The 27,431-nt window shown below is 47.2% G+C and overlaps 2 protein-coding genes across 2 annotated transcripts in view; both read left to right on the plus strand.

The window, feature by feature from the left end:
* LOC146194533 (amine sulfotransferase-like) overlaps positions 1 to 14,976 on the plus strand; it is a 32,510-nt gene extending 17,534 nt beyond the window's left edge. The window contains exon 2 of the mRNA XM_084596585.1: positions 14,768 to 14,976. Coding sequence (XP_084452711.1) covers positions 14,768 to 14,976 — 209 coding nt within the window. The remainder of the gene's footprint in view (positions 1 to 14,767) is intronic.
* LOC146194534 (sulfotransferase 1C2-like) overlaps positions 7,276 to 27,431 on the plus strand; it is a 58,709-nt gene continuing 38,553 nt past the window's right edge. Inside the window, exons 1-2 of the mRNA XM_084596074.1 lie at positions 7,276 to 7,362; positions 10,481 to 10,663. The gene's annotated coding sequence lies outside the window, so the exon portion shown is untranslated. The remainder of the gene's footprint in view (positions 7,363 to 10,480; positions 10,664 to 27,431) is intronic.

The raw sequence follows: 27,431 nt of genomic DNA on the forward strand, positions 1-27,431 counted from the left end.
GGTAACCATAATTTGTGCTCTGCAGTAACCACCCAGTCGAAAAACAACAGTTCAGTTCAGTTCAGTCGTTCAGTCGTGTCCAACTCTTCGTGACCCTATGGACCATATCACGCCACGCTTTCCGGTCTCTCACCATCTTCCCAGCATCACATAACTTCTGCAGCGCCTCGAGGATGCCATTTAATCATCGCGTTCGCTGCCTACCCCTTCTACAGTGACCCTCAACCTTTCCCAACATCAAATCTTTCTCCAGCGACTCCTCTCTTCTCATCAGATGACTAAAGTAGCTGAGCTTAAACTTTAGAATTTGACCCTCCAGTGAGCAGTAAGGGCTTATGGTCGACAATATCGACTGATTTGATCTTCTGACCGTTCAAGGAACTCTCAAGAGTTGCCGCCAGCACCATAATTCAAACGCGTCAATTCTTCGGCGGTCAGCCAACTGGAAAGACCATAGCACGAGTTATACGGATCTTGGTTGGCAGTGTAATGTCTCTGCTCTTTACTAGGCGGTCAAGGCTAGCCATGGCTCTCTTTCCCAGGAGCAGGCGTCTCCTAATTTCATGGCTCCAGTCTCCTTCCGGGGTAATCTTGGAGCCCAAGAAGAGAAATCGGTCACAGTTTCCACTTCTTGTTCCTCGATGCTCCAGTACTTCATAGGGCAACACGACATGATTTTTGTCTTTTTAATGTTCAGTTTAAGCCTGAACTTCTCACTGTGTTCTTGTCCGCGCATCAGAAGTCTCTTGAATTTCACTTCACTTTATGCCATTAAAGTGGTATCATCCGCATATATCAGGTTGTTAATACGTTTCCCAACAATCTTTACTCCAGCTGAAGACTCGTCCAGACCAGCCTTCCTCATGATGCACTCAGCATATAGGTTAAATAGGCAGGGCGACAGTATGCAGCCTTGTCTGACTCCTGTCTGACTCAATCTGAAACCAACCAGTAAGACCATGCCCAGTTCTGACTGTGGCCTCCTGCCTTTCATACAGGTTCTTGAGGAGACAGATGAGGTGAATTGGAACTCCCATCTCTTGGAAAGCTTGCCACAATATGTTGTGATCTACGCAATCAAATGATTTCGCATAGTCAATAAAGCAGAAGTATTTGGGTTTCTGACAATCTTTTGCTTTTTACATGATCCAGCGGTGGTTGGCAATCTGGTCTCGAATTCCTATGCCCTTGCGAAACCAAGCTTGCACGTCCGGAAGCTCCCAATCCACAAACTGCTGCAGCCTACCTTGGAGGATTTTCAACATCTCCTTTCTAGCATGCGAAATAAGCGCTATCGTGCGGTAGTTGAAATAATCTTTGGCACTGCTTTTCTTTGGATTGGGGATGTAAACTGACCTCCTCGAATCCTGTGGAAACTGCAGGGTTGTCCAAATGTGTTGACATAATGTATGCAGAACGTTAACAGCGTCATCATGGTTGAGGTTTTGAAGCAACTCAGCTGAAATGCCATCACTTCCGCTGGCTTTGTACTTAGCAATTCTGGCTAAGGCCCATTCAACTTCACTCTTTAGGATGCCCGGCTCGAGATCAGTAATCACAACCGTCTTGTTTTGGGTTTGCACATCCGGGTCCTTCTTGTGCAGTTCTGTGTATTCCTGCCACCTCTTCTTTATCTCTGAGGCTTCAGTGAGGTCCCTTCGTCATTTGTCCTTTATCACGCCCAGCTTAGCACAGAAGCCTCCTTTGATATCTTTGATTGTCTTCTACAGAGATCTTGCGTTCCTCAATTGGCTGTTGTCCTCAACTGCTTAGCACTATATGTTCAGGAAGTCATTCTTATCTCTTCTTGCTATTTTCTGAAAATCCGCATTGAGAACCTTGTATCTTTTTCTTTCCTTCATTACTTTTGTGATCCTCCTTTCCTCAGCTATTTGCAAAGCCTCTTCAGATAACCAGTTTGCTTTCTTGCATTTCTTTTTTTGATTTGGAACTAGCTTAGTAGCAACTTCTTGTATTATACCATGAACATCAGTCCACATCTCTTCAAGCTCTCTGTCTTCTAGATCTAATTCTTGAAATCGATTCCTCACTTCCACAGCATATTATGATGGAATTTGATCCAGATCATTCCTTAAAGGTCTTCTACGTTTCTGCGTTTGCTTCAATCGAAGCTTAAATTTGGCAACAAGAAGCTGATGATCGGTGCAACAATAGGCCCCAGGCCTTGTTTTTACTGCTTGTATGGCGCTTCTCCATCCAGCAGCTGAAGAAAAAAAATAGATGAGGCCTCCTCTGTGTGTGCATGTGAGCACAACCAACAGTGTGCTTGGGAAAAAGCTCTCGACTGTTGCAAGGCCGGAACTCACCGTGAAAGCTAAGAGCAGCAGCAATACGCACAGGAATGAACACAAATTCGGATACTGATCCTTACGACGCACAGCATACAACTAGACATGTCCACCTGTCCTGGTTTGGCGGGCTCGAACTGCTCTTGGCTGCCAAGCGCCATGCTTTAAGCACATAAGGTCTGTAGGCATCGGGTGCCTCAGTGCAGAGAACTGGCCGGTAGGCAGGAGGACACCACCACAAGATGACATGCACATTTTCACATACACCCAATTTCCAATTGTGCTTGCGCATTTAATTGAACCAGTGGGCACTAATTGGGATTTGGTCTAAATTCCTAATAGTGCCAACAGCTATGAGGAAAACACACAACTGCAAATTTTCACTGGAATCAACTGTTTATTTTTCACCAGTGCCGAGTTTAATGTGGAACGCCACATTGTTTCTTTCGAACACTTTGTAAGTGGAAAGCGCTAAGTCGGAAAAATGGCTCCTCCAATTAAATATAGTATGTTCCAGTTAATACGAGCTAGTTCCAGTTAAAAAAAGGGACATAGGCGCGACATAAGTCAAGCGTTCCACAAAGAGTAACCTGATAGCGCCATGGTTTCAGATAAAAATATCTGGAAGAAGTGATGTATCTGAAACTTATGCGGAACCGGTGGCGCTTATGTGGAACCAAAATTAAGAGTGTAGGAAAGTGTCGCTGCCCGTTTTTTTTTTCTTTTTCTGACGCAGCTAAGTTACAGACAAGCGCAGCTGTTCAGGCCATTAACTCATATCGGCCGTCGATGTTCTCGCTCGGTCTCTGATCTGACCAAAACAGACAGGGCGACCATCCGCTGATTACTTCCGTCGGCGCCGAGGGGTCAGAAACCTCAAACTACGACGATAGGCGATGGTTGGTCATCCTGGCGTTGTTGGCGGTGTAATCTACAGATCAGCACGTCGATAAGCTAGGGAACATAACCTCGCAGCTCACTGACTGTGACCGTGCCCTAAATATGCCAAAGAAACCACACCTTAGTCTACCGTTTTTGTGCACAAACATGTTCATCAAGCACATCTGCAAGAGGTGCGAGCACTGCGTCTATCGTCCACAAAAGAAAGAGAGAAATGTCATTTGATATTAAAGCCTGCATTGCAGGCGACACTTCGTTGCTCTTGGTGGGTGCAGTTTACCGATTCCGATTTATATCGCGTTGTTCGCATTATGCGCGTGCGCTTGGCACAGAAATTTTGCGCGTAGAGTCATCGACTTGTACTATTATTCACAGAAATATAAATCGGCAATACATCATATGAGCCTGTAATCGCCCCTTATAGGTATTAATCTAGTATTTATCTAGCAGCTTTTGGCTAACTACTGTGACGGACGAAGTCTTAGTGAAGTCGCACAGCTTATCACAGAATTCATTATTTTATTTTGGCACATTTCAGGCAGGAAAGCCCAAGCAGGAGTGGTAAACAAAATATGAAACGGGTAATTACATATATAGCGCGAAAATGCAGTTATTCCAATCAGTGGCTGTTTGTGGAAAGAGCCCAGAAATAAATTAGCCCTTGCGATGTACGCAGCTGAAGAAAAGAGTTAAATGATCGGGTATGTCAGTTCTCCTTGATGATAGATATGGTGCAGTATTTAATGCTAGTTTGTGAATAAATAATAAATACAGGAACTCCAGCCAAAGGAATTTCCGCTCGGACTGTAGGGTCGGAATTTTAGTGTGATTCCATTAGTGCCATATAACTTATTTATTTAAACTGTACTTAAAAAATATGAAGCGCATAGCTTTCATTTCGATTTTTTCGAGCACCTTTATGCTTCTGATGGTATGCGGATCCTAAGCAAGGTATGCATATTCTACTTTAGGCCTTATAAAGGTTAAATATGCTAGCCTTTCAACCCGGACAGGTGTATGTTTTCGTAAGGCAGAAGAAGAATAAGTGTTAGAAATGTGCGTATTCCAGTTTAAGTTGCTTGGTAATGCCACACCAAATATTTCTATTCGGTTCTGCAGTAATATATTTTCAACTAAGGAAAACCTAATACTGAACTTGATTACATTTTCTCTTAACGCGAATAAATATTTTCAGTGTCGTTTCATACCCTTTATATTGCTTCAAGTGAGGATACTGTTAAGAACCGGGATAAGTACTGTTTGATTAGCAGCTTACCGGCTTTCTTTGAAGACAACAGCAATCAGCACAAATGTGAATCTGCAAAAGTTTACTAACCATGTCGACAGTGTTACTGTCAGCAGGCGAAAGAGTAGCCAGCCACGCTGAAATACTGTCCTCTATTAACACATGTTGCATTTATAACGCAGGTTTCCTATTCCGCATTCGCTGCGTACGTACCCGACATCTTTTGCACTTATCCTTGTATTGCTGCAGGTTTCGATATATCAGATGTTATGAGGGCCTTACAGAATTTCAAACTCAAAATGCGAGCTGAAATGCGAACAATAAACTAAAACATCAAGAACTGCTCAGGTTCTGCGGACGACCTCAAGCAGGCCCTTTCTGAGCTATATGATGTCCCCTCTCAACTAAAGTGTGTATGAGTATATTGCACTAAACGAAGAAAATAAGCTCTGAACTGAATAATGCAGCGAACTACACCATGGACCTGGGACAGTACAGCCGAATAAATAATGTCCAGAGCAAGGGACTGCCAGCAACAGTCACGGACAATCAGTTGGAATGGCTATGAAGGTTTCCCAGGTGATTCACCTCACTGTAAACGAATCTGACATCTACATGGCGCACATTGTCCCGACAAAGAAGGTTGGTTGGTTGGCCGGGTGGTTTATGGGGTAACGCCCAAAGCGACTCGGGCTAGAAGAGACGTCGTAGTCGAGGGCTCCGGAAATTTCTACCATCTGCGTTTCTTTAACGTGCACCGATATCACACAGGACGAGGGCGCATCACTTTCACCTCCGACGAAAAAGCGCCAATGAGGCCAACATGATAATTCGATTTTGCTCCCGAGCCGAGCGTGACGCGTATCTGGGGGCTGAAAAAAAAGTGTGGATCACTACTACACGTCTTGAACTAACAGGAACTGAGCAAACAGTCTACGTGAACCACCGTCTGGCGTCTGAAACGAAACGCTTGTTCGTTAACGCAGTAGAGAAAAAGAAAGTTTAGTGGAAGTATGCGTGGACTTAAAATGCACAGGAGTTTCCACTACTCTTTGAATTTGTTCTCCAGCTGACACTCCAAAAATGACGTAAGTTATCTCATTGATCTCTCCATATCTATATTGCTTGTTGCCGCAAGATGTATGTATGCCCTCTTTTTACTTCGTTTGACTACAAAAGTTTTCTCACGCCTGATGAAAGAAAGTTCTTTACGATAATAGACTTCAACACGCATTCGGGAGCAAAGAAGGCGGACCAACGAATTTGCTTTTTTCAACGTCTCTCCCCTACTTTTGATGTTTTCTTATATGAACCGTGGTATCCTTCGCGCATCGACGATATAACTAAACTGAGTACGCTTCTTACTTTCTAAATCGCAGCGATAAACATGGTGGTGGTGTCGCCAGGCTGCTATTGACCTTTTAGATCTGTGATGACTTTACAACAGCAGGATTTCAAACGGCACTATAGTTATGCTAACTGTGAGGTCAGGCTGCCTGACGTTTTCTGCGCTGTATTACCCGCCGCAGGGAAAGAGCCAATTTGTTCGAGTGTTTCGAGCGAGAACTTTTCTTTTGTGATCTGAAAGCTATTGGTCTCAAATTACAGATAATTCCAATATTGATAGGGGGAGCACTCAACCTACACAGCCAAAAATAGCAATCACCTTAGAAACCTACAGCTTTCGAAACCTAATTATTCAGCCGACCCTTTTCATAGTCACCTGGCCCTTTGTACTAGGTCCTATTACTATAAATAACCTGAGCAGTGCTTTTTATCGCGACTGATATCAGTGGTCATGTGCCTGCCTATTCGTGCATCGAAAAGTTCCTGATCTGCGACCTACCTGTGTAAATCAACGGCAGCTTGTCACTTGTAGAAGTCCCTTGAAGAATTCAAAGACAATGCCTCAGCTGGATTGTACTCCCGAGTAGTGAGGATTACAGCAACATTGTCTATTTAGGATTTCTCTGCATACTTACTTCGATATTGGTTGTCTGTTTCTTCTTAATGAGATCACACCAAAAGTACGGAAACTTGTGATTACGCGTCGAGTTATTCGCATGTTTAGCAAGAAATAAAAACTATGCGCAGAATTTATCAAACGAAAAGTAACGGCTTACTTGCACGATACAAATCTTTCTGCCATGAACTTAACAAAAACTCAAGACAGCAAGAATTGAGTACTATGCAAATATTTTTACTCAACATCGTCTACCTAAAGATCCTAGAGAAAAATGGAGGTAAAAAATTACACTCCTAAAAGTAATCATGCAGCCAATCCCTAACAAGTCTCGGAGCTGACAGTTGTGTTATCCCAGCAATAGGTTTTGCTAATCCTTTTAATAAGTACTTCACACCGAATCAGATGACAATCTCAGTTCCAAGGTCTTTGCAAGTATACATACCCTATTGGGGATAAAAACCACAGTATCGTCGTTTTGGAATCCAACCGCTAAACTAGAGATATATTTCGCTTGCAGTTACTTACAGAACACACATCGTTTCCAACCCCAGATTCAAAGAACCAATCATGTGTTCATGATTACAAGGTCTATATTGACTCGGTTTTAGACACATCTATGTCTGATGAACTTAGTATTATGCCACTGTCTTCAATTCGCAACTCGTATGCCTAACGGTACTGTGAGCGCCTTATACGCCCCTCATAGCCTTTCAAACTTCGCACGCTATTTTCAGCGGTGCGCGCGGAGGTAACGCAGCTCCCCATTTCCAAAGTTTATCGCGGTGCGTGGCATGTGCTTGACGCGGTAGCTAGCCTAGATAAAGCGACGTAACAGAAGAACCGGCAGGAATTCCGGCCGGAGTGCTGTCAGCCGTTAGAGTGCGGTGCGTGGCATCCTGATGTACACGGAGCGCAGGGGGGAGCCTTGCCAGGTTGAAGACGTAAGTTACCGACCTAGTTAGGCTTTTCTCGTGATCTGCTGGCACACGGAAAGCAATGTATTTTACACTGCATATGCGCACCCTGCTATGTTTTGTTGTGCAGTGTAAAAGCACTGACCTCTTCGCTTTTGTTACCAAAGCACTGCCCTGTCGCGGTCCACGACCGCATGCTTGTCGTCGCAGCTGCGTGCAATGTTGTGTCTTTGCAAAGTACTATTATACGAACAGAGAATTAGTGACTCGTCGGGCGAGCCCTGGCTATCGGACCCGTTCCCTGCAAGCTGTTAATTCAGATATTTACTATTTCTGCAGAACAAGTACCATGCCCAAAATGCTGATAATCGTAATAGCTAGGCTGTGCTCTAATATGTTTTTCTTCTTGCTCTCTTCTCTAGAGCAGCTACTAATTTTGCCATTATATGAGGTTTCCGTCTTTTTTATTTCCGTCACAACGAGTTGTTTAGAGAGTGCTCTTTTAACTTTGCTCCTGAATAGTAGTATTTTAACAAATGTTTATTTATTTTCTGTGCATCATTTGCTGCAGCCAAATTCAACAAGAGGCGAAGCTTGTCAAACAGACGAGGACATTTCTTTTTTTCGCTGTCCTTTTGTATTGCGTGAAAGACTAGAATAAAGAAGTTATTGAAATCAATGATAAATGAATATATCGAAAAATCCAGCAGGGCAAGACCACAGGCTTGAGGAACGCCAGATGGAACCAGTAAAACATCAGAGTATTTTCTTTGTTGCTATACCTACTGCTTACCCTTCTTTAACTTACTTGATCTTCATGCAATAAGAGAATTAGGATGTCCTACGATTGTAATTTCCTGAATTTGTTACGGAATGCAAGGCCAAAGGTCTGACTCAATTCGAGGGAAATTAAGTCTAACTGGCCGGCAATATTACAAAAAGAAGGAAGAAAAGCCCAGCCGAGGTGGCGCAGTGGCTTGAGCGCCCGACGGTAGTGCCCAAGAATCCAGCTCGAATCCTGGCCGCGGCAGCCACTTTTCGATGAAGGAGAAAAACAACGCGCCCGTGCACTGTGCACTGTTAGTGCACGCTAAATAACCCCAGGTGGCCGAAATATCCGAAGACTTTCTAATACAGCGTCTGTCATAGCCTGAGTCGCTTTAGGATGTTAAACCCCACAAAGAAAACCAGAAGGAAGAAATTGAAATGCGCTGACTGAGTAACAGCTGAAAATCGTTTTCTAAGGCCACGTTCTGGGGACGACAAAAGGTTGGTATCGTTAATAAACTTTGAAATACTATTATCCATTATGCTCCCTAATTTTGCTGAAGGAACATCGTATATATATATATATATATATATATATATATATATATATATATATAAACAGGGTGTCACACAACTTTCCCGATTATCTATTTTATTCCAACAGTTTCGGACGGTGGACCGTCCTTCTTCAAGGTAGAATTGAGTATGGAGAATAAGTCTGCACATTACGCCACTGTTAGGAGAGGGATATATATATATATATATATATATATATATATATATATATATAAATATATATGTATATATATATATATATATATATATAAATATATATATATATCTCTTTTTGCGCTATAGGCATCAGCATAGATATTATGCCTCCTAAACCCTTCCCGCTGCCTCAACCCACTCTGTGGCCGTGAATGAATATTTCAGCGCGATAGCACTATATGGCCTTTTCTGGAGAAAATCCAGTAATGCTCGAATTCGGCATGGTCATCTCCGCCATCGTCGTTCTCTTTGCCGTGAGCGAAAAAATGCGAACATCCCTTCTGTAAGTAATAGTGAACAGGGGGCATGGGCGGTATAGTTGTGTTTTGTAACTAGACTGCGTAGAATTACAGCAGCTGCCAACGCTGGAATCTACCGCGGTGGTTATTGACCCGGGTGGTCGAGGCAGGAATCAATCTCGCTGGTGTCTTTTTATCATCAAAAGCTACAACTTGGCCACGTAGGCAGGTTCGCATCCTTGTCTAAAGCGGGAATGTATACCTCTATCGGACGCTTTTTTACCTTCGGCGGTATCCACAAACTATGGTAGTGAACACGTGCTGTAATAGAGTCTCAAAATAAGGGATTATAGTTACAAGCGACGTACAAAATGCACGTGCGTGAACATTGATTCGGGCAGATCTTCAAAAACACTGTAGCTTTATTAGCTTTATACCCTCAAAGGTGTTGCGTAAGTGTAGCTAGTTTTGTGTTTCAAGTCTGTATAAAGCAGCGACTGGTGTCTACAGATAGGTTGTTAAGAATTGGGTGAGATAAGTAAATTGGTAAAGCCCATAAGAAGACCCACAACTTGTCAGAACTGTTGCTGTAACAATGCAGAGGCTTTCTTTCGTTAGTACATTGCAGGCATTTGCGTTCCCATTGAAGACAGAATGAAAGAAGGGTGTAGGTTTTATAGCTTCGTAAGACTAATGGTTTGTCCTTGTAATGCGTTGCGCAAGGCTGTCAGCAGTCACTCGCAAAACATTTCTCGGATAAAATTTTATTGGGGGGTGGAATTTTCCTTAGCCAGCAGTCAAGCATCACAAGGAGCACCAATGGTGAGACAGCAAACATCTTTCTAATGTTTATAATAGTAATGTAATATTAAATATCAGCACACAGAAAGGTACAATTAAACAATTTTTTTATTACTAATTATACATTTGATACTTTATGTTATGCCTCCGGTAACATTTCTTTAGACTTCAGGGATATATACATGAATATTTTGGTAACAAAATTTCCTGTGGGGCAAGACTGAGAAATTTTGGGTGAGCTAAATCTAAAATAATGCAACAGAGATAAATCGGTCAGCTCCGCGTACTCAAAACACGTAATTAAAATTTCACGGTGATCCTTTCTAAGACTGCTATATTTCGCAACTCGGCAATAGCGGCGCGGAATTTAGGACTAAAAGAATGCATAACCTGTTTGAGTTCCTACTTCAGTGTACGGGGACGAAATGTCTAAAATGTTTGATTAAGTTTCGCCATTTATACTTGCAGTTATTTTGCTTGCTCAAGCTTCCCCTATTATATTGGTTTGTTTCTCAAGCGTGCCATAAGCTGTACTTTAAAAAATCGTGTAAACCATTTTCTTGCAGGAACCAGAAAAGGCTCCTTCTCTAGTTGTTGTCAGTCTGCAACTTGGAGAAATCCTCCTACCTCGTCGCCGGCAGTCCCAGTCTCTGTAAAATCTGCGTTCTGGACAACCTTGTCCCTGCAGAAGTCCAGAGAAATTGGCGAACATCCATCATTTGCATGTGGTTTACAACACTTCACTTCAGGTAGGCGGTTCGTTCTATGCTCTATTCTATTGAATAATTGTGGTTTATATATCACTAAAATTCACAAAGAGCGTAGTTATAGCTTAATATTAGTCTATGAAAAGTTCTATATCCAACAAAACGAATTCACTGTGGTCAGTTAAGACATTTCATAGAAATAAACGCCTTATATAAATAAAAAGAACTAGCTAGCTCATTATAAATAGGCGAAAAATTCACTTTATGAATTATGAGTTGTCTCCTTGCAATAGATTATTGGTTTCTTGAGGTAAAATCTCTCAATACAAGTAGCATGCGGAACTCCTCAGCACACCATTTCATGAGGATTCTTTCGTGTTTTAACTCCTCAAATACAAAGGTAGGTGGCCTTGTTTCTTTTTATTACTGGTTGCAAACGGCCAGGAGGCAATTAACAACGGCGTTTATTATCTCACAATCAGCTGCTTATATAAGGGCTGATAAGCTTTAAAATGCGCGCTTAGTAGCACACTAGTGGGCCTGTTTACATCTTCCTCCTATCCAAGGAAAGAAAAACAATATGTGCATTTGTCAACGATCTATGCTTTGGTGTTTCTGGCCGATGATAACGCTGCGGTCTCCTATGCAGACAGTTACATCCCCGAAGGGCGCGCTCAGGTTGTTGATCTGCCATCGAGTCACGATAAGATATCGGCTCCGCGGAAACAGTGGCTTCAGGGTCGGACGAGGCTTTTTGGAACTGAGATGCTCCCTTGTGCGCCGCAGCTCTAGGCCCCAGTCTGTGAGTAGCTTCCTGACCGAGGTGTACCTTCAGGGCATATGACTAGTGTTGGAGACAGCTTCTGCGTAATGTGCTGTAAGCGGACATTGGAGACCCCCTGTCAAGACGTCGGATAGGCTTGGCAGTGCGGTTGTAGAAGATCCGTTGCTTTTCTCCTATATTTTGGATGCAAACCGGTTATGATGGCACAGTCCGTAGCCCAAGGTAATGGGCAGAATCGACATATGCGTCCATCTAAGGCTGCCGATCAATCTTTGAACGGGTGATTAGAGCTGCTAGTCCCTTGCCATGTTTCTCCACTCCAGCAGGGCGCCGTATACTTCGCACAGGTTGATATGAATAGTATTGATATGTATTCCCATTTCACAGCAGATTGGCATCTCCGGCCAACGTAGGTATGTAACGTGGTTTAGGGATTTCGTACAATCTGCAGACCGATCAGTGCCGAGTCATGCCGATTGACAACTGGCACTCATCTAAGAGGTGGTAGAAATTTTGAGGCGAAAGCCATTATTGCCTCATCGTTGTCGACAGGTTGTCAGCAGAGGTGTCACGTTTTCGAGGGCGACGGTTATAAATAAATTATAAACGTTGCCTCTATCGGAGGTTGAATTCCTCCATCCCTTGGATACCAAGCCTAGCGGTTTACCAACTGCGCCACGCCACGAATCGTGAAACGCTCTTCATAATATTTCTTGTCTACCAGAGTGTGATAGCGAGATTCCGCGAGTGGCAGATACCGCGCCTTTACGGTCCTGTAAAAGATTTATAGAACGCCGGTGAACTTTGATGTGTTCAATGAAATACTGGTTGTGTTCGGCTTCGGGCGCACGATGTACCGTTGTAACAGGTCATGACGTCACCAGGCGATTCATGAGAACTTGTGGACGCCCTTAGCAAAAGGGTCTCCCAGGCTTCTCTTCTTTTACTGTTGTCCCCAGCGCCCGGAGACTTAGGGAATCCCCAAAGTAAATGGTCGGGAGTATCCCTCGCTTCGTAGGCTTTACATTTATCTTTTGTTTTCTCGTCTATCTGGGTTTAGAACAACCAGACAGGGTTTGGGAAGTTTCCGGATTGTAATAGCCGAGAGGCTATGCCCTCTTTATAATTTAGCCTAGGATCCACTGGAGGCGGCAGACGTGTTCCTAATCTATAATTTTCGACGATTTCTTTATGAGTTTTCAAACGTTCGTCCATCTCCTCGTGGTCGGGCGGCTCCGCGTTTCCCCGGAAGTAGAGATCTCGGACTAAATCATGGGCCGCCTCATTGCCGGAGACAGAAGTGTGTGCTGGGACCGAAATTAAGGTGATTCTGTGATCGATTTTAGATGCAGCTGATAGAAAGTGAGCGGCTTCTTGCTAGACTGCATTTTCCGATATTCCAGACAGCACTTTTACTGTCGCTAAATGTCAAGCTCGCCTTCGTTCCGACGCAAGCGAGCGCTATTGCGACCTCTTCTGCCGTGCCTATGAGAGCCGCTAAGGCCGTGAATAATCAATGTATATTCGCTAGTCGTTAGCCGCGGAGGTTCCAGCCCCCGATTCTCAGGCCTGTGGGCCAGAAGTGGGGAGTAGGGGGCCTCCTAAATCGGTTGAAACTAATGATTTAAACATGCGAACTCGGGGTGCACAGCACATGGGCAGAATTGGCGGAGGCAGGCGAGTTTTCCAGTTGGACATACTATAAGCACGACCGAGGAGGGCAGGGTAATCCTTGCAACAGTAGGACGCAACTCAGACAGACAAATCGAAAGCAAAGTCACAATTAGTAGGGAAAGCAGGACCTCCCCCCTCTTCCCTAGAAACATGCCTCCTGATGTTAACGTCGAAAGAAGGGCCAAACAAGCCGAAGCTCTAGAGTGTCGGTTCAAAAACATAGAAGCAAAGGAAGCGTTCTATGTCAATGCGGCGAGTGGCAGAGAAGGTGCGCCAGTAGCCTCTGTAGTCGATGGCCGAGGGGCGCCGGTATCCGCGGCAGCCATCAGAGGCCGCAACATAGAGACTGCGGAAGAAGTTGCGATAGCGATAGCTTGCGTAGGAACGGAAGCGATGTTCTTAATTAGCGACAGCAAAACTACCGTCCAAAATTTTGCGGAGGATATCGCCGGAGGCATCCCTTCAAACTGTTCACCCAAAGAACGCTTAAACTTCAGTTACCTTGGACACTCGCTCACGCTGCCGTCTCTTGTAACGAGGCGGCTCACGAGCTAGCCCAAGCTCTCTACTTCAGGTTAGCCGTCGAGCCCCCGAACACTGGGTATACTACAAGTGTCTGCAAAATTACGGGGAAAGCATCTGCCATTATACATTGGGACATAGACTAGTACCCCCGCCAGATGTTAGCCTAAATAACACAAAAGCTGTCGCGTGGAGGAGGCTGGAAACTGATACCTTTATGAACACGGTCTGAGGGTTTCACGCGCTACGATACCTTAGGGGCAATGGAGAGTGCAAACATTGTTGGGCGAGGGGGACCCTCGACGTCATAATTTGGGAGTGCCCGCAATCCCCCGAAGTGGGGCAAAATATAACAAATAGAGAAGCCTGGGATATCCTGCTGCGATGCGCAGACCCTGCGATCAAGCGTCGCACCATCCACCTGGCAGAATCATGTTCTATCACCGCTACGTTCCGCTTGACAAAGGTCGTCACCGTCGATTTAGCGCCTCTATTGCTGTTTAATACCTGTTATCCCATTAGTTTGGCTCTCTTCCCTGTTTCCTGAAGGGCGATTGCGAGGGCGGTCTCAGTTATGAGTGGAAGGTATTGCTACGGCAGCGCTCTCTTGCGCTGGAAGCTGCGACGGTTCCACTGCCAAATTTGGTTTTCATTTACGCGCCTGGCCATTTTGCAGCTGTGCTAGCGTTTGCTAGACATTCTGCTGCCGCGTGTTGACGGCTATTAGCTTGGTTCGAACTCTTTGCACTTCCCCTGCAAGTGCCTGTACATGGCTCTGCATTTGGTTCTTGAATTGGGTCATTTGGCTCATGAATGAATTCAATTTTTCTTCAAGCCTTTTCCCGAGTGCTTGGAACGGGTCTGTTTCAATAATTTTGTGCTTCACCGAGGAGGGCGAGACGCCTCAGTCACCATTTGCTCATCCCCTTTCGCTAGTGGCGCCGCTTGAGGCTGGACGGCTGGCTGAGCCAACACCTCCTATAATGTATAGGAGGTGTTGGCTGAGCAGGTGGCAGCTGCTTCGCAGAAGTGGGAGGCCCTTGCTTGTCCGTCTGCTGTTTAAAATTTTCATTTTGCGTTAGTTTTTTTAATCACGCCCTTTAGCTCGTCAATTTCTTTTTTAAGAATTTCGACTTCCGCGTCTTTCTTATCTTGCCTATGTTTAGCCTGGGAGGCCCCGCTAGCCACCGTAACCCCGCTTTTGAAGCTAAGATTTTTCCGGTCTCCGTTGGTGTTCCTCTCGGTCCATGGGTTGGCCGCGTCCCTGGAATTCGAGCATCTCCTGGACCCACACCTGGAACGTCCCATGATGCGAGAACTGGAACGCCCTCGCTGCTGCGGTGGCGGCTCGTTGACGGTAGATTCCAGCCTTTAGAAGGAGTCTTCTCTAATGCGGAAGTCTCCTCCTCCTTCTTGCTTGACTTTCGGTCGCCCTCTGTTGTCGTCGTGCGCTGGCTTCTCCTTAACTTTTCGCTCCCATTGCTTCTTCTTCACCTCGTACGGAGTTCTGTATATTTCCTTACATTTCGGTCACCAAGCAGCTGGCCCTTGCCGCATTTTCCCTCGCACTGGGGACTTTGCGGTGGCCTCTCCATTCCGCAGCTCCTGCACTTGAGGTTGCTCTGGGCCGGACAGACGTCCTCCCTGTGACCGAGTCTTCAGCAGGCATTGCATACTTCTAATTTTTTGCGGTAAAGGTGACACCACTGTTCCCTCGGAGTCAGGCGAACCCATCGTGGTGCGTCTCTGTCTTCAGAGAGAATTAGTATAGTTTTGGAATTTTTGCCCAGTCTCCGCACACCCAAAACTGCGGGTCGCCTTGGATTCTCAGCCTCTCCATGATAATCCCGTCGGGATAAGTAAGCGGCACGTCATGTAGCACGCCCTTGCCGCAATCTTTCGGTGTCGCCACGTAGGCAGTCAATCCGATCTTCGCCCCCTCGAACACGAGGTGGGTCAGGCTGGCGTAGCGGCTCTTCCTTTCGGCGCTTGTAGTTGCCACTAGGATCGAGTGCTGCTTAATATTCGTCGAGTTGACGTCCTCCCCGGCCTCGCCCGGGTGGATACCAGCTGCAAAAATTATTGCGTCAGCCAGGATTGCGTTGCCAAACTTGAGCAAACGCACGAGGCCGCCACGTAGCCTCAAAATGATCTTCTCGGCGCCATCGGGTAGGCGAGCATGGTGCTTTTCCACGGATTTCGCAGCCATGTTTCTTCCAGCATGCTTCTCAGCAGCTCGCTGCTTCTCAGTTTGTTGCAAGGTCTTCTCGAGCGGCACATATCTCTTCTTGCTGCTATACCTTTAGCCAGGCACATGAAATTCCTCCGGATCTACCAGCGTTCCTTTGACAATTTTCATTTTTTGAGCTTTAGTCGGCTTCGCGAGGCTAGTGGTGGGTCTCCGTCGGGGCCGTCGCGAGACGCTAGGCCACGTTAGGCGTAGCTTCACCACGTAGTCCACCGAACAAAAGTCCGAAAAAATCGGAAACATGAGTCCCACCTTGGAAAAACTCGTATTCCTTTGGTCCTCTTGATGCGTTCCGTCGATTCGACACAATATTCAAAAACGCCGAGCCGATGAAATGCCCAAATAACCGAAATTGGTCCCTGATCATGCGTTGCGATTCCCTGGTCATGCATTGCAGCATGCGTGCCAGTGGCGTTGAAGAGGACGCCCATTTGTGGTGAAAACAAAACGAAAGATGGATTAGCTCTGATATGCCTGGATATACTTTGCGAAAATCAGTGTCTACTTCGGGATCAGGAGAAGGTAATTTGTGAAGTTTTCGGCGCCGTTCGCCGGCAGCTGAATTCTCCTTGGCTTCCATGTCGAGTGCGCCTAAGTTCTCCGGCGTTCTATAATTCGTTTACAGGAAAGCGAAGGCGCAGTATCTGCCACTCGCGGAAGGCAGCTCCACCACTGAGAGCGGACGTGCGATTCATGGGCTCCGTTGACAATCTTCGATTGCGGCGGATTAGAATATTGGATCACCATATATTTAGCATCCACGGGTTGCCTTCAACACCTGACATCGCCTGATACCACCAGTGAGCCTGTGAGTGCCACATTTTCGGCTTTCTGACTTCTCGCTACCCCTTGAAGAGCGCTAACCCTAACGGCCAAGGGGTTGGGGTGCCTTACCGCCGCGGAGACACCGGTGCGCTCGCGGATGCGCGGCATAGCGTTCGCGCAACGCAGGTCTAACGACGCTCGCCAGTGAGTGCTCCCGCTTCATTGATGACTACCACGACCACGATGAATTCTCTAAGAGGCTACGACCCGACGGAGATGGACTTCAGTCATGTACCAACATCCCAGCAGCAGCTGATGCCCCCGCAGGATCTCCCGAAGGAAGACAACAGCCATGGCTGGAACATATGGTCCCGGCGCAACAACGACAGAGCGGCGCAAGCTAAATCCACGCCTCCCAAGGAAGAGCAGGAGAACAAAGAACACCGAGAGCCTCCTGTACCGAGACCTCCGCGTCTACCGAGTCTCAGGAATTTTCCATACAAAGTCATCATTCGACCTAAAACCACGGTGGATCTGCAATCTGTGGCTCCACGCTCCTACGATCTCGAATTAGGGATCCAAGCAGCCCTCAACACCCCTCTACAAGAAAAGCCAACGCTGCGCGTTGTTAGCCAGCAGAACATTATAATGGTGTGTACTCACTGTGAGGAAGACGCGTTCCGCCTCACCAAGCTTAATTGTCTGTCACCTTGACGGCAAGAGTATAACGGTCACCGCCTATGTTGCCTTGCCGGAGGATGTCTGCAGGGGTGTCATACATAATATCAAGCCTGAAGTGAGTGATGACTCTATCTTCCAAGACTTGTCCTCACCCAGCCATACCATCCTGGGAGCGCGCCGACTGGGCAGGACTACGTCGGCAGTCATCGTCTTCGCCGGCCAGAAGGCTCCCTTCACGGTCAACTACGGGTGGTCATAGCGCCGCTGCTACATCTACCGGAAAACAAAGGCGGCTTGTATCAACTGTGGAACGCCAGGTCACCGAGCAGATGTCTGCCCGAAACCCAAGGGGGCTGCTTGCCAAACCTGTGGAACGCCGAGTCCAGATGAGACGCACGAGTGCACACCCGTTTGCGCGCTGTGCAAGGGCCCGCACAGGACTTATGCAAGAGACTGCAAGGAGAAATTCCAGAGTCCGCTGAACAAGAACGCTAGTGCCGCGTCATCAAACGCGGCATCAACAACGAAACTTGAAGATGAAGAAGATAGGAGCAGGCCAAGGCAGAAGAAGCAGCCTGCACAGCGACACAGAGGAGCGTCGTCATCAGTCTCCCGCTCTCGTTCCGCCTCCCGCGGCCGTCCCAGCTCAAGACGCCGGGCAACAGGCTCCACCCAGAACACCAGTCACGTGGAGGCGGGTAAAGAACAAGGGAAGGAGAACCTCATCAAGACCACCGGGGCGCCGAAGGAGACGTCCTCGGGTCAGCTTTCAGATTCGAAGGTGAGCTTTGCAGAGTGGCTTCCCCTCCCCTCGTCCTCCCCTCAGAATAACACGGAGTTGGCAGCACTCAAAAAAGAGATAGAAAGTCTGAAAAAACAAGTCAGTGCTTTAACAATCCAAAACAAAGAGCTTAAGCGAGCTACTACTAACGCAATAACCCCGGTAACTCAGCCGACTCCTCAAAACCAAAAACAGCAGGTAGTACCTAGCTCCCAGCCCGCCTTAGGCGAGGTCTATCAACAAATTATCCAAGAACTGAGGTCCTGCAAGGAGGAGTTTCAAGCTTTTCCAATTTACGGGAACGCCCAATTCCAAGAAATTCGAGAGCAGATTGCAAACAACCGACGATACACGGAGACGGCAATTTCTGCACTTCGGAAGGAACATGCGTATAAAAAACATAAGTAGAAATTCGCTCGTACAATGCAAGTGGACGAGCCATCCGATACGGATTCAACATGCCAGCCAAACCTAGAGTAAAGATCTGGCAGTGGAACTGCCGTGGATACAGGAGAAAGCAGGCTGCTCTAAATCTACTTATATCTCAGGAGTCTGACCCACCGGCAGCTATCCTAATTCAAGAACCCCACCTAATACCTATTAAACTCCAAGACTATGTCACTTACCAGCACGACCAGTTAACTGCCACGTTAGTGCACAAATTATACACTGCCAGATTGCACGACCCTTTCGAGCCGGATATTGCGCACTGCTATATAACTATTCTTCCTCGCCAAAGAGGAGCGGCAAGCACGCACGTATTGAATGTATACAGCCCTCCTAAAGACAGGCACGCAAAATTGGGTTCCCTCATAAAGAAATTTCTGACCTTAGTGGGCCATTCCCCCTGCGTGATTGGGGGCGACTTCAACGCACCACACCCTTCATGGGGCTGCCCGGCAGCGACACCAAAAGGCAGAAAACAAAGAGATGGTGCAGACAGCGGCTTAACCGCAAACTCAAGAAAAAAATAGAGGAGATAAACAAAAAAGCAGAATCCTATGCCATATCCTTAGCCAGACAGAACTGGAATTCGCTCTGTGATGGTATTCAGGGGAAGCTAGGAGTGTCAAAGACTTGGAACCTCCTACGTGTCCTAATCGACCCCAGCAGCAGCAAGTCGGCCACTAAAGACAGGCTCACGAAGATCGTACACGCCACACAGGATACGGACACAGAGTTGATGGAAAAGCTCAAGACCAGGTATCTGTGCACGGACCAAGTCGTGGAACAGCCGGAGTATTCTGGGCTGCCGAATCCTGAGCTGGACATCCCACTCACGAAAGAAGAAATCAAAGCAGAAATAGCGGCCATGAGGAAAAATGCAGCTCCAGGTCCAGATCAGATAACAGCGAAGCTCTTATTTAACCTCAGCGATGGCACCACCTCGCTGGTGGAATGCTTCAACGAGCAGCATTGGGCTACAGGAACGTTACCAATATCCTGGAAGACAGCCGAGTTTCGGTTCCTTCCGAAGCCGAACAAACCCCTTAAACTGGATAATCTAAGACCGATATCGCTGACCTCGTGTTGGGGGAAACTCATAGAGAAGGTCATCAACACGAGACTGAGTAGATACTTAGAAGATAACAACCTCCTACCTAACACTCAATTCGGCTTTCGCCCACACCTATCAACACAGGACGCCCTGTTGTACTTGTACAAAGACCTCCTTGAGACACCTCCCAAGTCACAGACAAGGGCCATCCTGGCACTTGATTTGAAAGGAGCGTTCGATAACGTTCTACATAAAAATATCCTGCAAAGCCTCGCCGATACCAACTGTGGCACAAGAACCTACAACTATATCAAAAACTTCTTATCAGCCAGGCAAGCCACTATAAACTTCGGTGGAATAAAATCAGATCTCATCACTCTAGGCCCGAGGGGAACTCCGCAAGGGGCGGTACTGTCACCTCTCTTGTTCAACTTAGCTATGAAAGATCTACCAGGCCTTCTTTCCGAAATTCCCGGCATCAAACACACATTGTATGCGGATGATATCACTGTCTGGTGCAACTCGGGGAGTGACGCCGAGATCGAGGAGCGTCTTCAAGCAGCAGCAGACACGGTGGCCCGGTACGCCAGGGAGAGAGGCCTCCAGTGTGCGCCGGAAAAGTCCGAGTTGCTAATTCTGAAGAACCCGAGGACACCCCTAGCACAGAACATCTCGGTGTATATAGAGAGCCACCCAGTACAGAAACCCACGGAGATCAAGATCCTAGGGCAGTATATCCCGCAGGGGCGACAGAACACCACCACAATGAAGAAGCTTACAACATCCACCGAGCAAATCCTCCGGATGATACATCGTATCCGAAATAAACACCATGGCATGTAGGAAAGGGACACCATCCGCTTAGTGCAAGCTTTCGTGATCTCGCGGATAATGTACGGGACGGCATTCCTTAACCTCTCCAGGTCGGAAATTGAAAAGTTGGAGACACTCATCAGGAAAGCCTACAAGACAGCCCTGGGGCTACCGAACTCCACGCCAACGGCCAAGCTCATGGCTCTAGGAGTACATAATACCCTCGAAGAGATGTGGGAAGCACAATGGCTCTCACAACTGAATAGGCTCGCACTTACAACACCCGGCAGAGAACTGCTCGAGAAGATCCATGTTAATCAGCCCTATACAATTGACCAAACGGAAGAGGTCCCACGCGATGTGAGGAGACGCATCAACGTGTACCCCATTCCGCGGAATATGCATCCCGCATATAACGTCGAGAGGAGGATAGCAAGAGGGGAAGCCCTGCAGAAGAAATGGGACAAGCAGACTAACACCCTTTACGTGGACGCAGCAGGACCACAGAATGGAGTCATGACTATTGTAGTCTCAACGCCTGCGGGGTCGATGGTGAACTGCGCCTCGGTGAAAACATATAACCCCACTCATGCAGAGGAGGCAGCTATTGCATTAGCTGTATCATATAACCCCAACGCCGTTGTGCTCACTGATTCCCAGAACGCCTGTCGCAACTTCAATTACGGATTGATTCATAAGTCAGGGTTGTCATTGCTAACTAAGCACCCACCCAACCAAGCATCAATCATCTGGTTTCCCGGTCACCTGGAACTACCAGCAGGAAACGAAGCCGCTCACAGGCATGCCCGAGCTCTTCTATACCGGGCGTCTCCCCCTGATGACCATGAAGGGTGCCGTGACCTGATAGGTTTAGCAGTGTGTGCTGACAATCTCGCGCCATACAGAACAGCCAGAAAGGAATACCCAACACCACACAAATCCCTCAATAAGTTAGAAGAGAACATCCTTAGGAGACTACAAACCAACACATACCCAACACCAGCTAAATTACACCTGTGGTACCCTACACTATACTCTCCGCAGTGCCCACACTGTGGAGCGGTAGCTAACCTCTACCATATGGTGTGGGCATGCCAATTTAATCCCTTAGTTGACCCCATTCCCAACCCCTCGGAGGAGCAGTGGGAGGCTATTCTGCTCAGCGATGATCCTGACCGTCAGCACTGGCTGGTGGGGAGGGCCAGCGCCGCAGCAGCAGCCAATGGACTACCGGACTAGGCGGCCCACCCACATGTTCTGAGAATACTGAATGAAGATGTTTTCAATCAAATCAATCGCGGAAGGCAGGAAGCGCCGCTCGGCGGCGTTGGAGCACACTCGTTCCCGCTTGGTCCTCACAGCTGACCGCAGGTGGGTGACGTCGCAACCTTGACGTCACCCTAATGGAGTGATCTAATAATTTTGGTCTTTCATCGTCATCATCATCCGTCTGACTATACCCACTGCAGGGCGAAGGCCTCTCCTGTATTTCTCCAATTAACCCGGTTCTGTGCTAGCTACATGCACTTGACCCCTTCAAACGTCTTAACCTCATCCACTCACCTAACGTTCTGCCGCCCCCTGCTACGTTTTTCTTTTCTTGGAATTCAGTTTGGTACCCTAAGCGACCATCGGTTATCCTCTTTTCGCACTACATATCCTGCGCATGCCCATTTGTTCTTGATTTCCACTAGAATGTCAATAACTTGAATTATTTCTCTGACCCACTCTGCACGCTTCCTATATCTTAATGTTACCCCTACCATTTTTCGTTCCATAGCCCTCTGCGTTGACCTTAACTTAACTAGAACACTCTTGGTTAGCCTCCACATTTCAGTCCCATAGGTCAGTGCAGGTAAGATGCAACTGTTGTATACTTTCCTCTTGAGTGATACCGGCAAGCTGCTAGTCATAATCTGTGTGTGCTTGCCATATGCGCGCATCCCAATCTTATTCTTCTTGTTATTTCCATTTCATGGTTCGGATCTGCGGTTAATACTTCCCCTAAGTAGACATATTTGCCTACAACTTGCAGTGCTTCACAATCTATGGCGTAAACTGCTGTTCCTTCCCGAAGATGTTGAACTATATTTTAGTCTTCTGCATATTGATTTTCAAGTCTACCTTTGCAGTTTATCTCCTGAGTTACCTAGGAAGGCAATGTCATCAGGAAATTGCAGATTACTGAGGTATTTCACATCTACCCTTAACCTTAACTGCTCCCTTTACAAGTCTCTGAACACTTCTCCTAAGCAAGCTCTAAATAGTACTGGGGAGATCGTGTCTCCTTGACTAACACATTTGTTTGTGAGAATTTTGTTACTTTCTTTAAGCAAAACTTTGTTTGCTGTACAGCCAGTATATATATATCTTCCAGGACTCTTACGTAGGCTCGGCTACCCCCTTTTAGTCTTCGGTACTCTCAAGCGTAGCAGGGGGTGGCAGAAAGTTATAGGTGGATGGAGGAGGTTAAGAATTTCGCAGGGGTCAAGTGGATGCAGTTAGCAAAGAACTGGGTTAATTGGAGAAGTATGGGAGAGGCCTCGCCCTGCAGTGGGTATAAACAGGCTGATGATGATGATGACTTTAAAATTGCGCGCTAATTGCATCCTCACGGTAGACAAGCGAAATTATGAAGAGCGTCTCACGACCCATGGCACAGCGGTAAAGCGCTCGGCTGGGGGTCTAAGGGCTGGAGGTTCGATTCCCGGGTGGAGACTAATTTTTGTTTAATGAAGGGGAGTCGCACACCTCTTAAGCTTTGCTGAGTAACGCCGGCAGAGCTTTGTGACGTGGCTGCGCAGCTAGCCTCGGCTGTGAGGTCAACCAGTCGTGGCGTACGGCATACACGAAGCTCGGCTCCAACCCTCGTAGTGAAGCTTTTCGCTTGAGAGGAATAGAAAGCTAGGCGAGCTGATTGTTAACCGTTATTTAACAGCGCGGAAAACGAGGACGCTAACACACAGAACAACAGGAGCGCTGACTTTCAACAGATGATTTATTATCCCAAACGACAATTATACATAATTCCACCAAAATACAAAGACGAAAAAACTGCTAATCCTATCTTAAACTTCCCGCAACACCTCCACAAGAAAGCCGTTTTACCGTTTAATTAATGACAATGACGGTTTTGCGACACACGCGAAGCCCTCTTATCAATGTGATGCGCTTCTACTAAATCTCTTACTGTCTGATATTTGTGTTTAAAAATGACAGACGTCTCTTGAAGCAGCGGGGGGCCGGTGCGTTCACGTTGTCTGCAATGCATAGCTAAATTCGAGCCGCCTGCTTTGTCCAAACAATTAGAGTGTTCCCTGAGGCAGTCGTTTAGGCAAATTCCTGTCTGTCCTACATACTATGCGCCACGAGACAGGGGGATTCTGTACACAACCACTTTTCCGCAAACTACCCTCCTTTCAGCATGGTTAATGGTACAGTCAACTTTGGCCCTCCTACATAGTAGGTAGGCCTCGCGCCTTCGTTGTCCGAGCTTATATTGGTATACCTTTTGCGAGACGACAATAAAACGTCAACTTCAAATTTGCGGGCTTTTTAGAGGCGGTGAGATATCGAGTAAATGTACGACATAACCGCGACCTTGTGGCACTTGGCTGATTCACGGATGTGATTGATTTCATTTTGGGCACCATTCTTTCACATTACCTTTCTGTCGAGACCTCTGAAAAATCTGCCTTCCGAAGCCTGGAAATTTGGCTTTTCACACTTTCCTCAATCAGGTTGAGGCACGATTTATTCATAGCGGCGCAATTACATGAAGTGGCAATGCCATCTTTTACCAACTTTGAATGCCCTGACAGGAAGCTTAGTGGCCTCGTGACAGAGCGTGGCGATTACGACCAAGGAACATGCCCATGGGCGATTTGCTTTTGCTATATTGACGACGTCATCATATTTGCGAAATACTTCCAAGAGCCCAATGACCATCTAGTCCGCGTCTTAAACTCTTCGCACAACGCCGCCTTGATTTTGAACACGAAAAAGTACCGCTTTGATAGTTTAGTTTGTGGGGTTTAAAGTCCCAAAGCGACTCAAGCTATAAGAGATGCCGAGGTGGAGGATTCCAGAAATTTCGACAACCTGGGGTTCTTTGACGTGCACTGACATCGCACAGCACACGGGCACTTTGCTTTTCGCCTCCATCGAAAAGCCGCCGCCGAGACCGGGATGAAGAGCGCCAAGCCCTGGTCCTAGAACATTTTGCCAATGGTGATGGTGCTATGCCGTATCCCCAGAAAACTGCAACTCTTGAGTCCTTTAAACCCCCGCAGAGAGTGTAGGAGCTCTCCAGCTTACTAGGATTGTGTTCGTATTTTATATGCTTTGTACATCGCTTTGCTGACGTTGCCTACCCGATGACGTGCTGTCTCAAACAAAAATACCACCGCTTCTTCTTTCTTCTCTTCTGCCACACAATACCTCCTCGTCGTCAGAAGAATTTTCGCTGTGTAGCCCGATGACGTGCCGTGTCAACCAAAAACACCACCGCTTCTTCTTTCTCATCTCTTTTTTTTTCTCTTCTGCCACCCAATACCTTCTCGTCGTCTGAAGCGTTTTCGCTGTGTAGCGTTTCCTTTCATATTTGTACGGATGGTCCTTCACTATCGTAACCGCCAATCATTCACTATTGGCTGCAGAACCTTCGAGACAAATGAGGTGGCCTCGACGCTGCGCCCTCCGGTTACAGAAATATGACTTCGTCGTGGTTTACAAAAGCGGGAGGTGTCATGCAGACGCAGATTGTCTATCTAGGGTGCCAGTGGCCAGGACACAGTCCGACAGATTATTTCAACAATTATATATCGGCCCTCAAGGCGGCGTTTCCCGACCCGAAAGTTTCTGAAACAGAACAGCTAAAGAACAAGAACCTGCACCCCTCTTTGGAGCCACCCACGTCCGCCGAGCTACAAGCTGTTTTTGCGTTCGTGATGGCCTCTTATGGAATGATTTATTCCCCTATCGGCCAGCGAGCCACTCGTGGTTTTGAAAGGCGCTTTGCGCTCACGTATTGCATGTCATGCACGATGATCCGACTTCTGGGCATCTTGGATTGGTTCGAACACTCCATCGTGCTCAAGGAAGATTTTACTGGCCAAGAATGCACTCAACGATTGAACAATATGTGGCCACTCGCAAGCAATGTCAATGACACAAACGTCCCACCACAGCTCCATCTGGCTTGGTACACCCTGTGAAGACCCCACCAACTACCTCCATTTTATCAAGAAGGCATTGACCTCTTAGGTCCGTTTCCGAAGCCCTTGCATACAAATGCCTTTTTTCGTCTCTACTTCCGGTTGCGTGACCTCACATTCTTGACGCCATATCCACTACGGCACCCCTTTCTCTCTTTCCGCGTTCACTCCCACCTTCAACCTGTCCCTTACGGCGCGGTTCAGCTGTCCACAGAACAAGAGTGGCAGATAATGGGCCTTACTTTTCCTGTGAATCAGTTATTCTAACTGTTTACCTAATTAGCTTATTGACCTAATTATTTTTTCGGATACAACATTACGTCACGCTCTATCAATTGACACCACTTACTAACATTTCTTAATCTCATCCGCCCACCTAACTTTCTGCCGCCCCCTGCGACGCTTTCCTTCCCTTGGAATCCAGTTTGTTACCCTCAGCGACAATCGGTTATCCTCTCTTCGCATTACATGTCCTGCACATGTCCATGAAATAAAGAAGTTCGCAGGGGTCAAGTGGATGCAGCTAGCACAGAACCGGGTTAAGCGGAGAAATATGCGAGAGGCCTTCGCCCTGCAGTGGGTATAATCAGGCTGATGATGATGATGATGATGACTAACATTTACCAATTCACAATTTTCCACAAATGCTTCGGACCCGATATGGCGGACACGTTCTGCGGACACGGTCTGCGGACAGAAATCTGTGAACTCAGCGAAGTAATGCGGTCGCTTCAATAAATGTACTTTTGCAGGTTTTTTGAGGAGGAGGAAAAAATATTTTATTTGAACCCAATAACTATGCACTGGTGATTAGGTGGTCGTGTTCATTTCAGGCGGCCTCCTCAGTCCAGGATGCCGGCAGCTGCTGCTATCCCGCGCACCCGCTCGATCAGCCGTCGCTGATCTTGCAGGTGTGAGCTAGACAGAGCAGCTTCCCAAGAGAAGACGGTGGGGTGCGGAATGGGCGGAGAGCCTTGCGGCTTTGTACACGCCAATATGGAGTGGTATAGGTTTGGTTTGGTGCTCGCGCATGATTGGCAGATCGAAGGATACCACGAGGGAAAGAAAGGGTGTTTGTGGTAGAGGTTCGGGAATGTGTGCGTTTGAAGTTGTCGCCAGGTAGTGGCACCTGCTCTGGAGAGGGAGTTGTGCGGTGCGGGAAGTGTTCTTCGTTGTTGTCTGTAGTATTCGAGAATAAGTGTGTACGTGAGTGGTTCTGTGGTGGTTGATAGCTGAGAGCTTGACGATGGCCTCGGAGCATCTTCCTCTCCGGTTTCCGTATTAGCTGGTAATTGGCTGTCTTCAGTCTTTCCTCCTGGTGCCCGGCAGGTTCGTTCGCGGGCGAGCGCGTGGGCGCGCTCGTTGCCAGAAAGAAATGCGTGACCTGGTGCCAAAAGTATTCGAATAAAAGGGCGTGTGCGTCTTTTATTTGCACTGACGAAGGATTTAGTGGGTTTTGGGAGAATTCGATTCCGACTACTGGTTCCGACCGCCGACGGCTGCGTTTCGATGGAGGCGAAACAAAGTGGCATATGTGTGCTGTGAGATGTTCGTGCACGTTAAAGATCCCTAGGTGGTCGAAAGCTCTCCACGAAGGCACACCTTTCTCATCTTCCGCTTTCACTTCTACCTCCCCCTTCCCTTACGGCGCAGTTCAAGTGTTCACAGAACAAGTGTGACAGATACTGCGCCTTTCCTTTCCTGTGAACTGCAGGCGGCTGCATTTCGATGGAGGCGAAACGGAGAGGCGTCCATGTGCTGTGTCAGCGCTGTTGTTGTGGCTGTAGGAAGAAGAAAACGAAACTGCACGGGCCTGCTACAGGCTTTG

This window comes from Amblyomma maculatum, chromosome 3 (genome assembly GCF_055883805.1).
Source record: "Amblyomma maculatum isolate TAMU_Amacu chromosome 3, ASM5588380v1, whole genome shotgun sequence".
In the NCBI taxonomy this organism is placed as follows: domain Eukaryota; kingdom Metazoa; phylum Arthropoda; class Arachnida; order Ixodida; family Ixodidae; genus Amblyomma; species Amblyomma maculatum.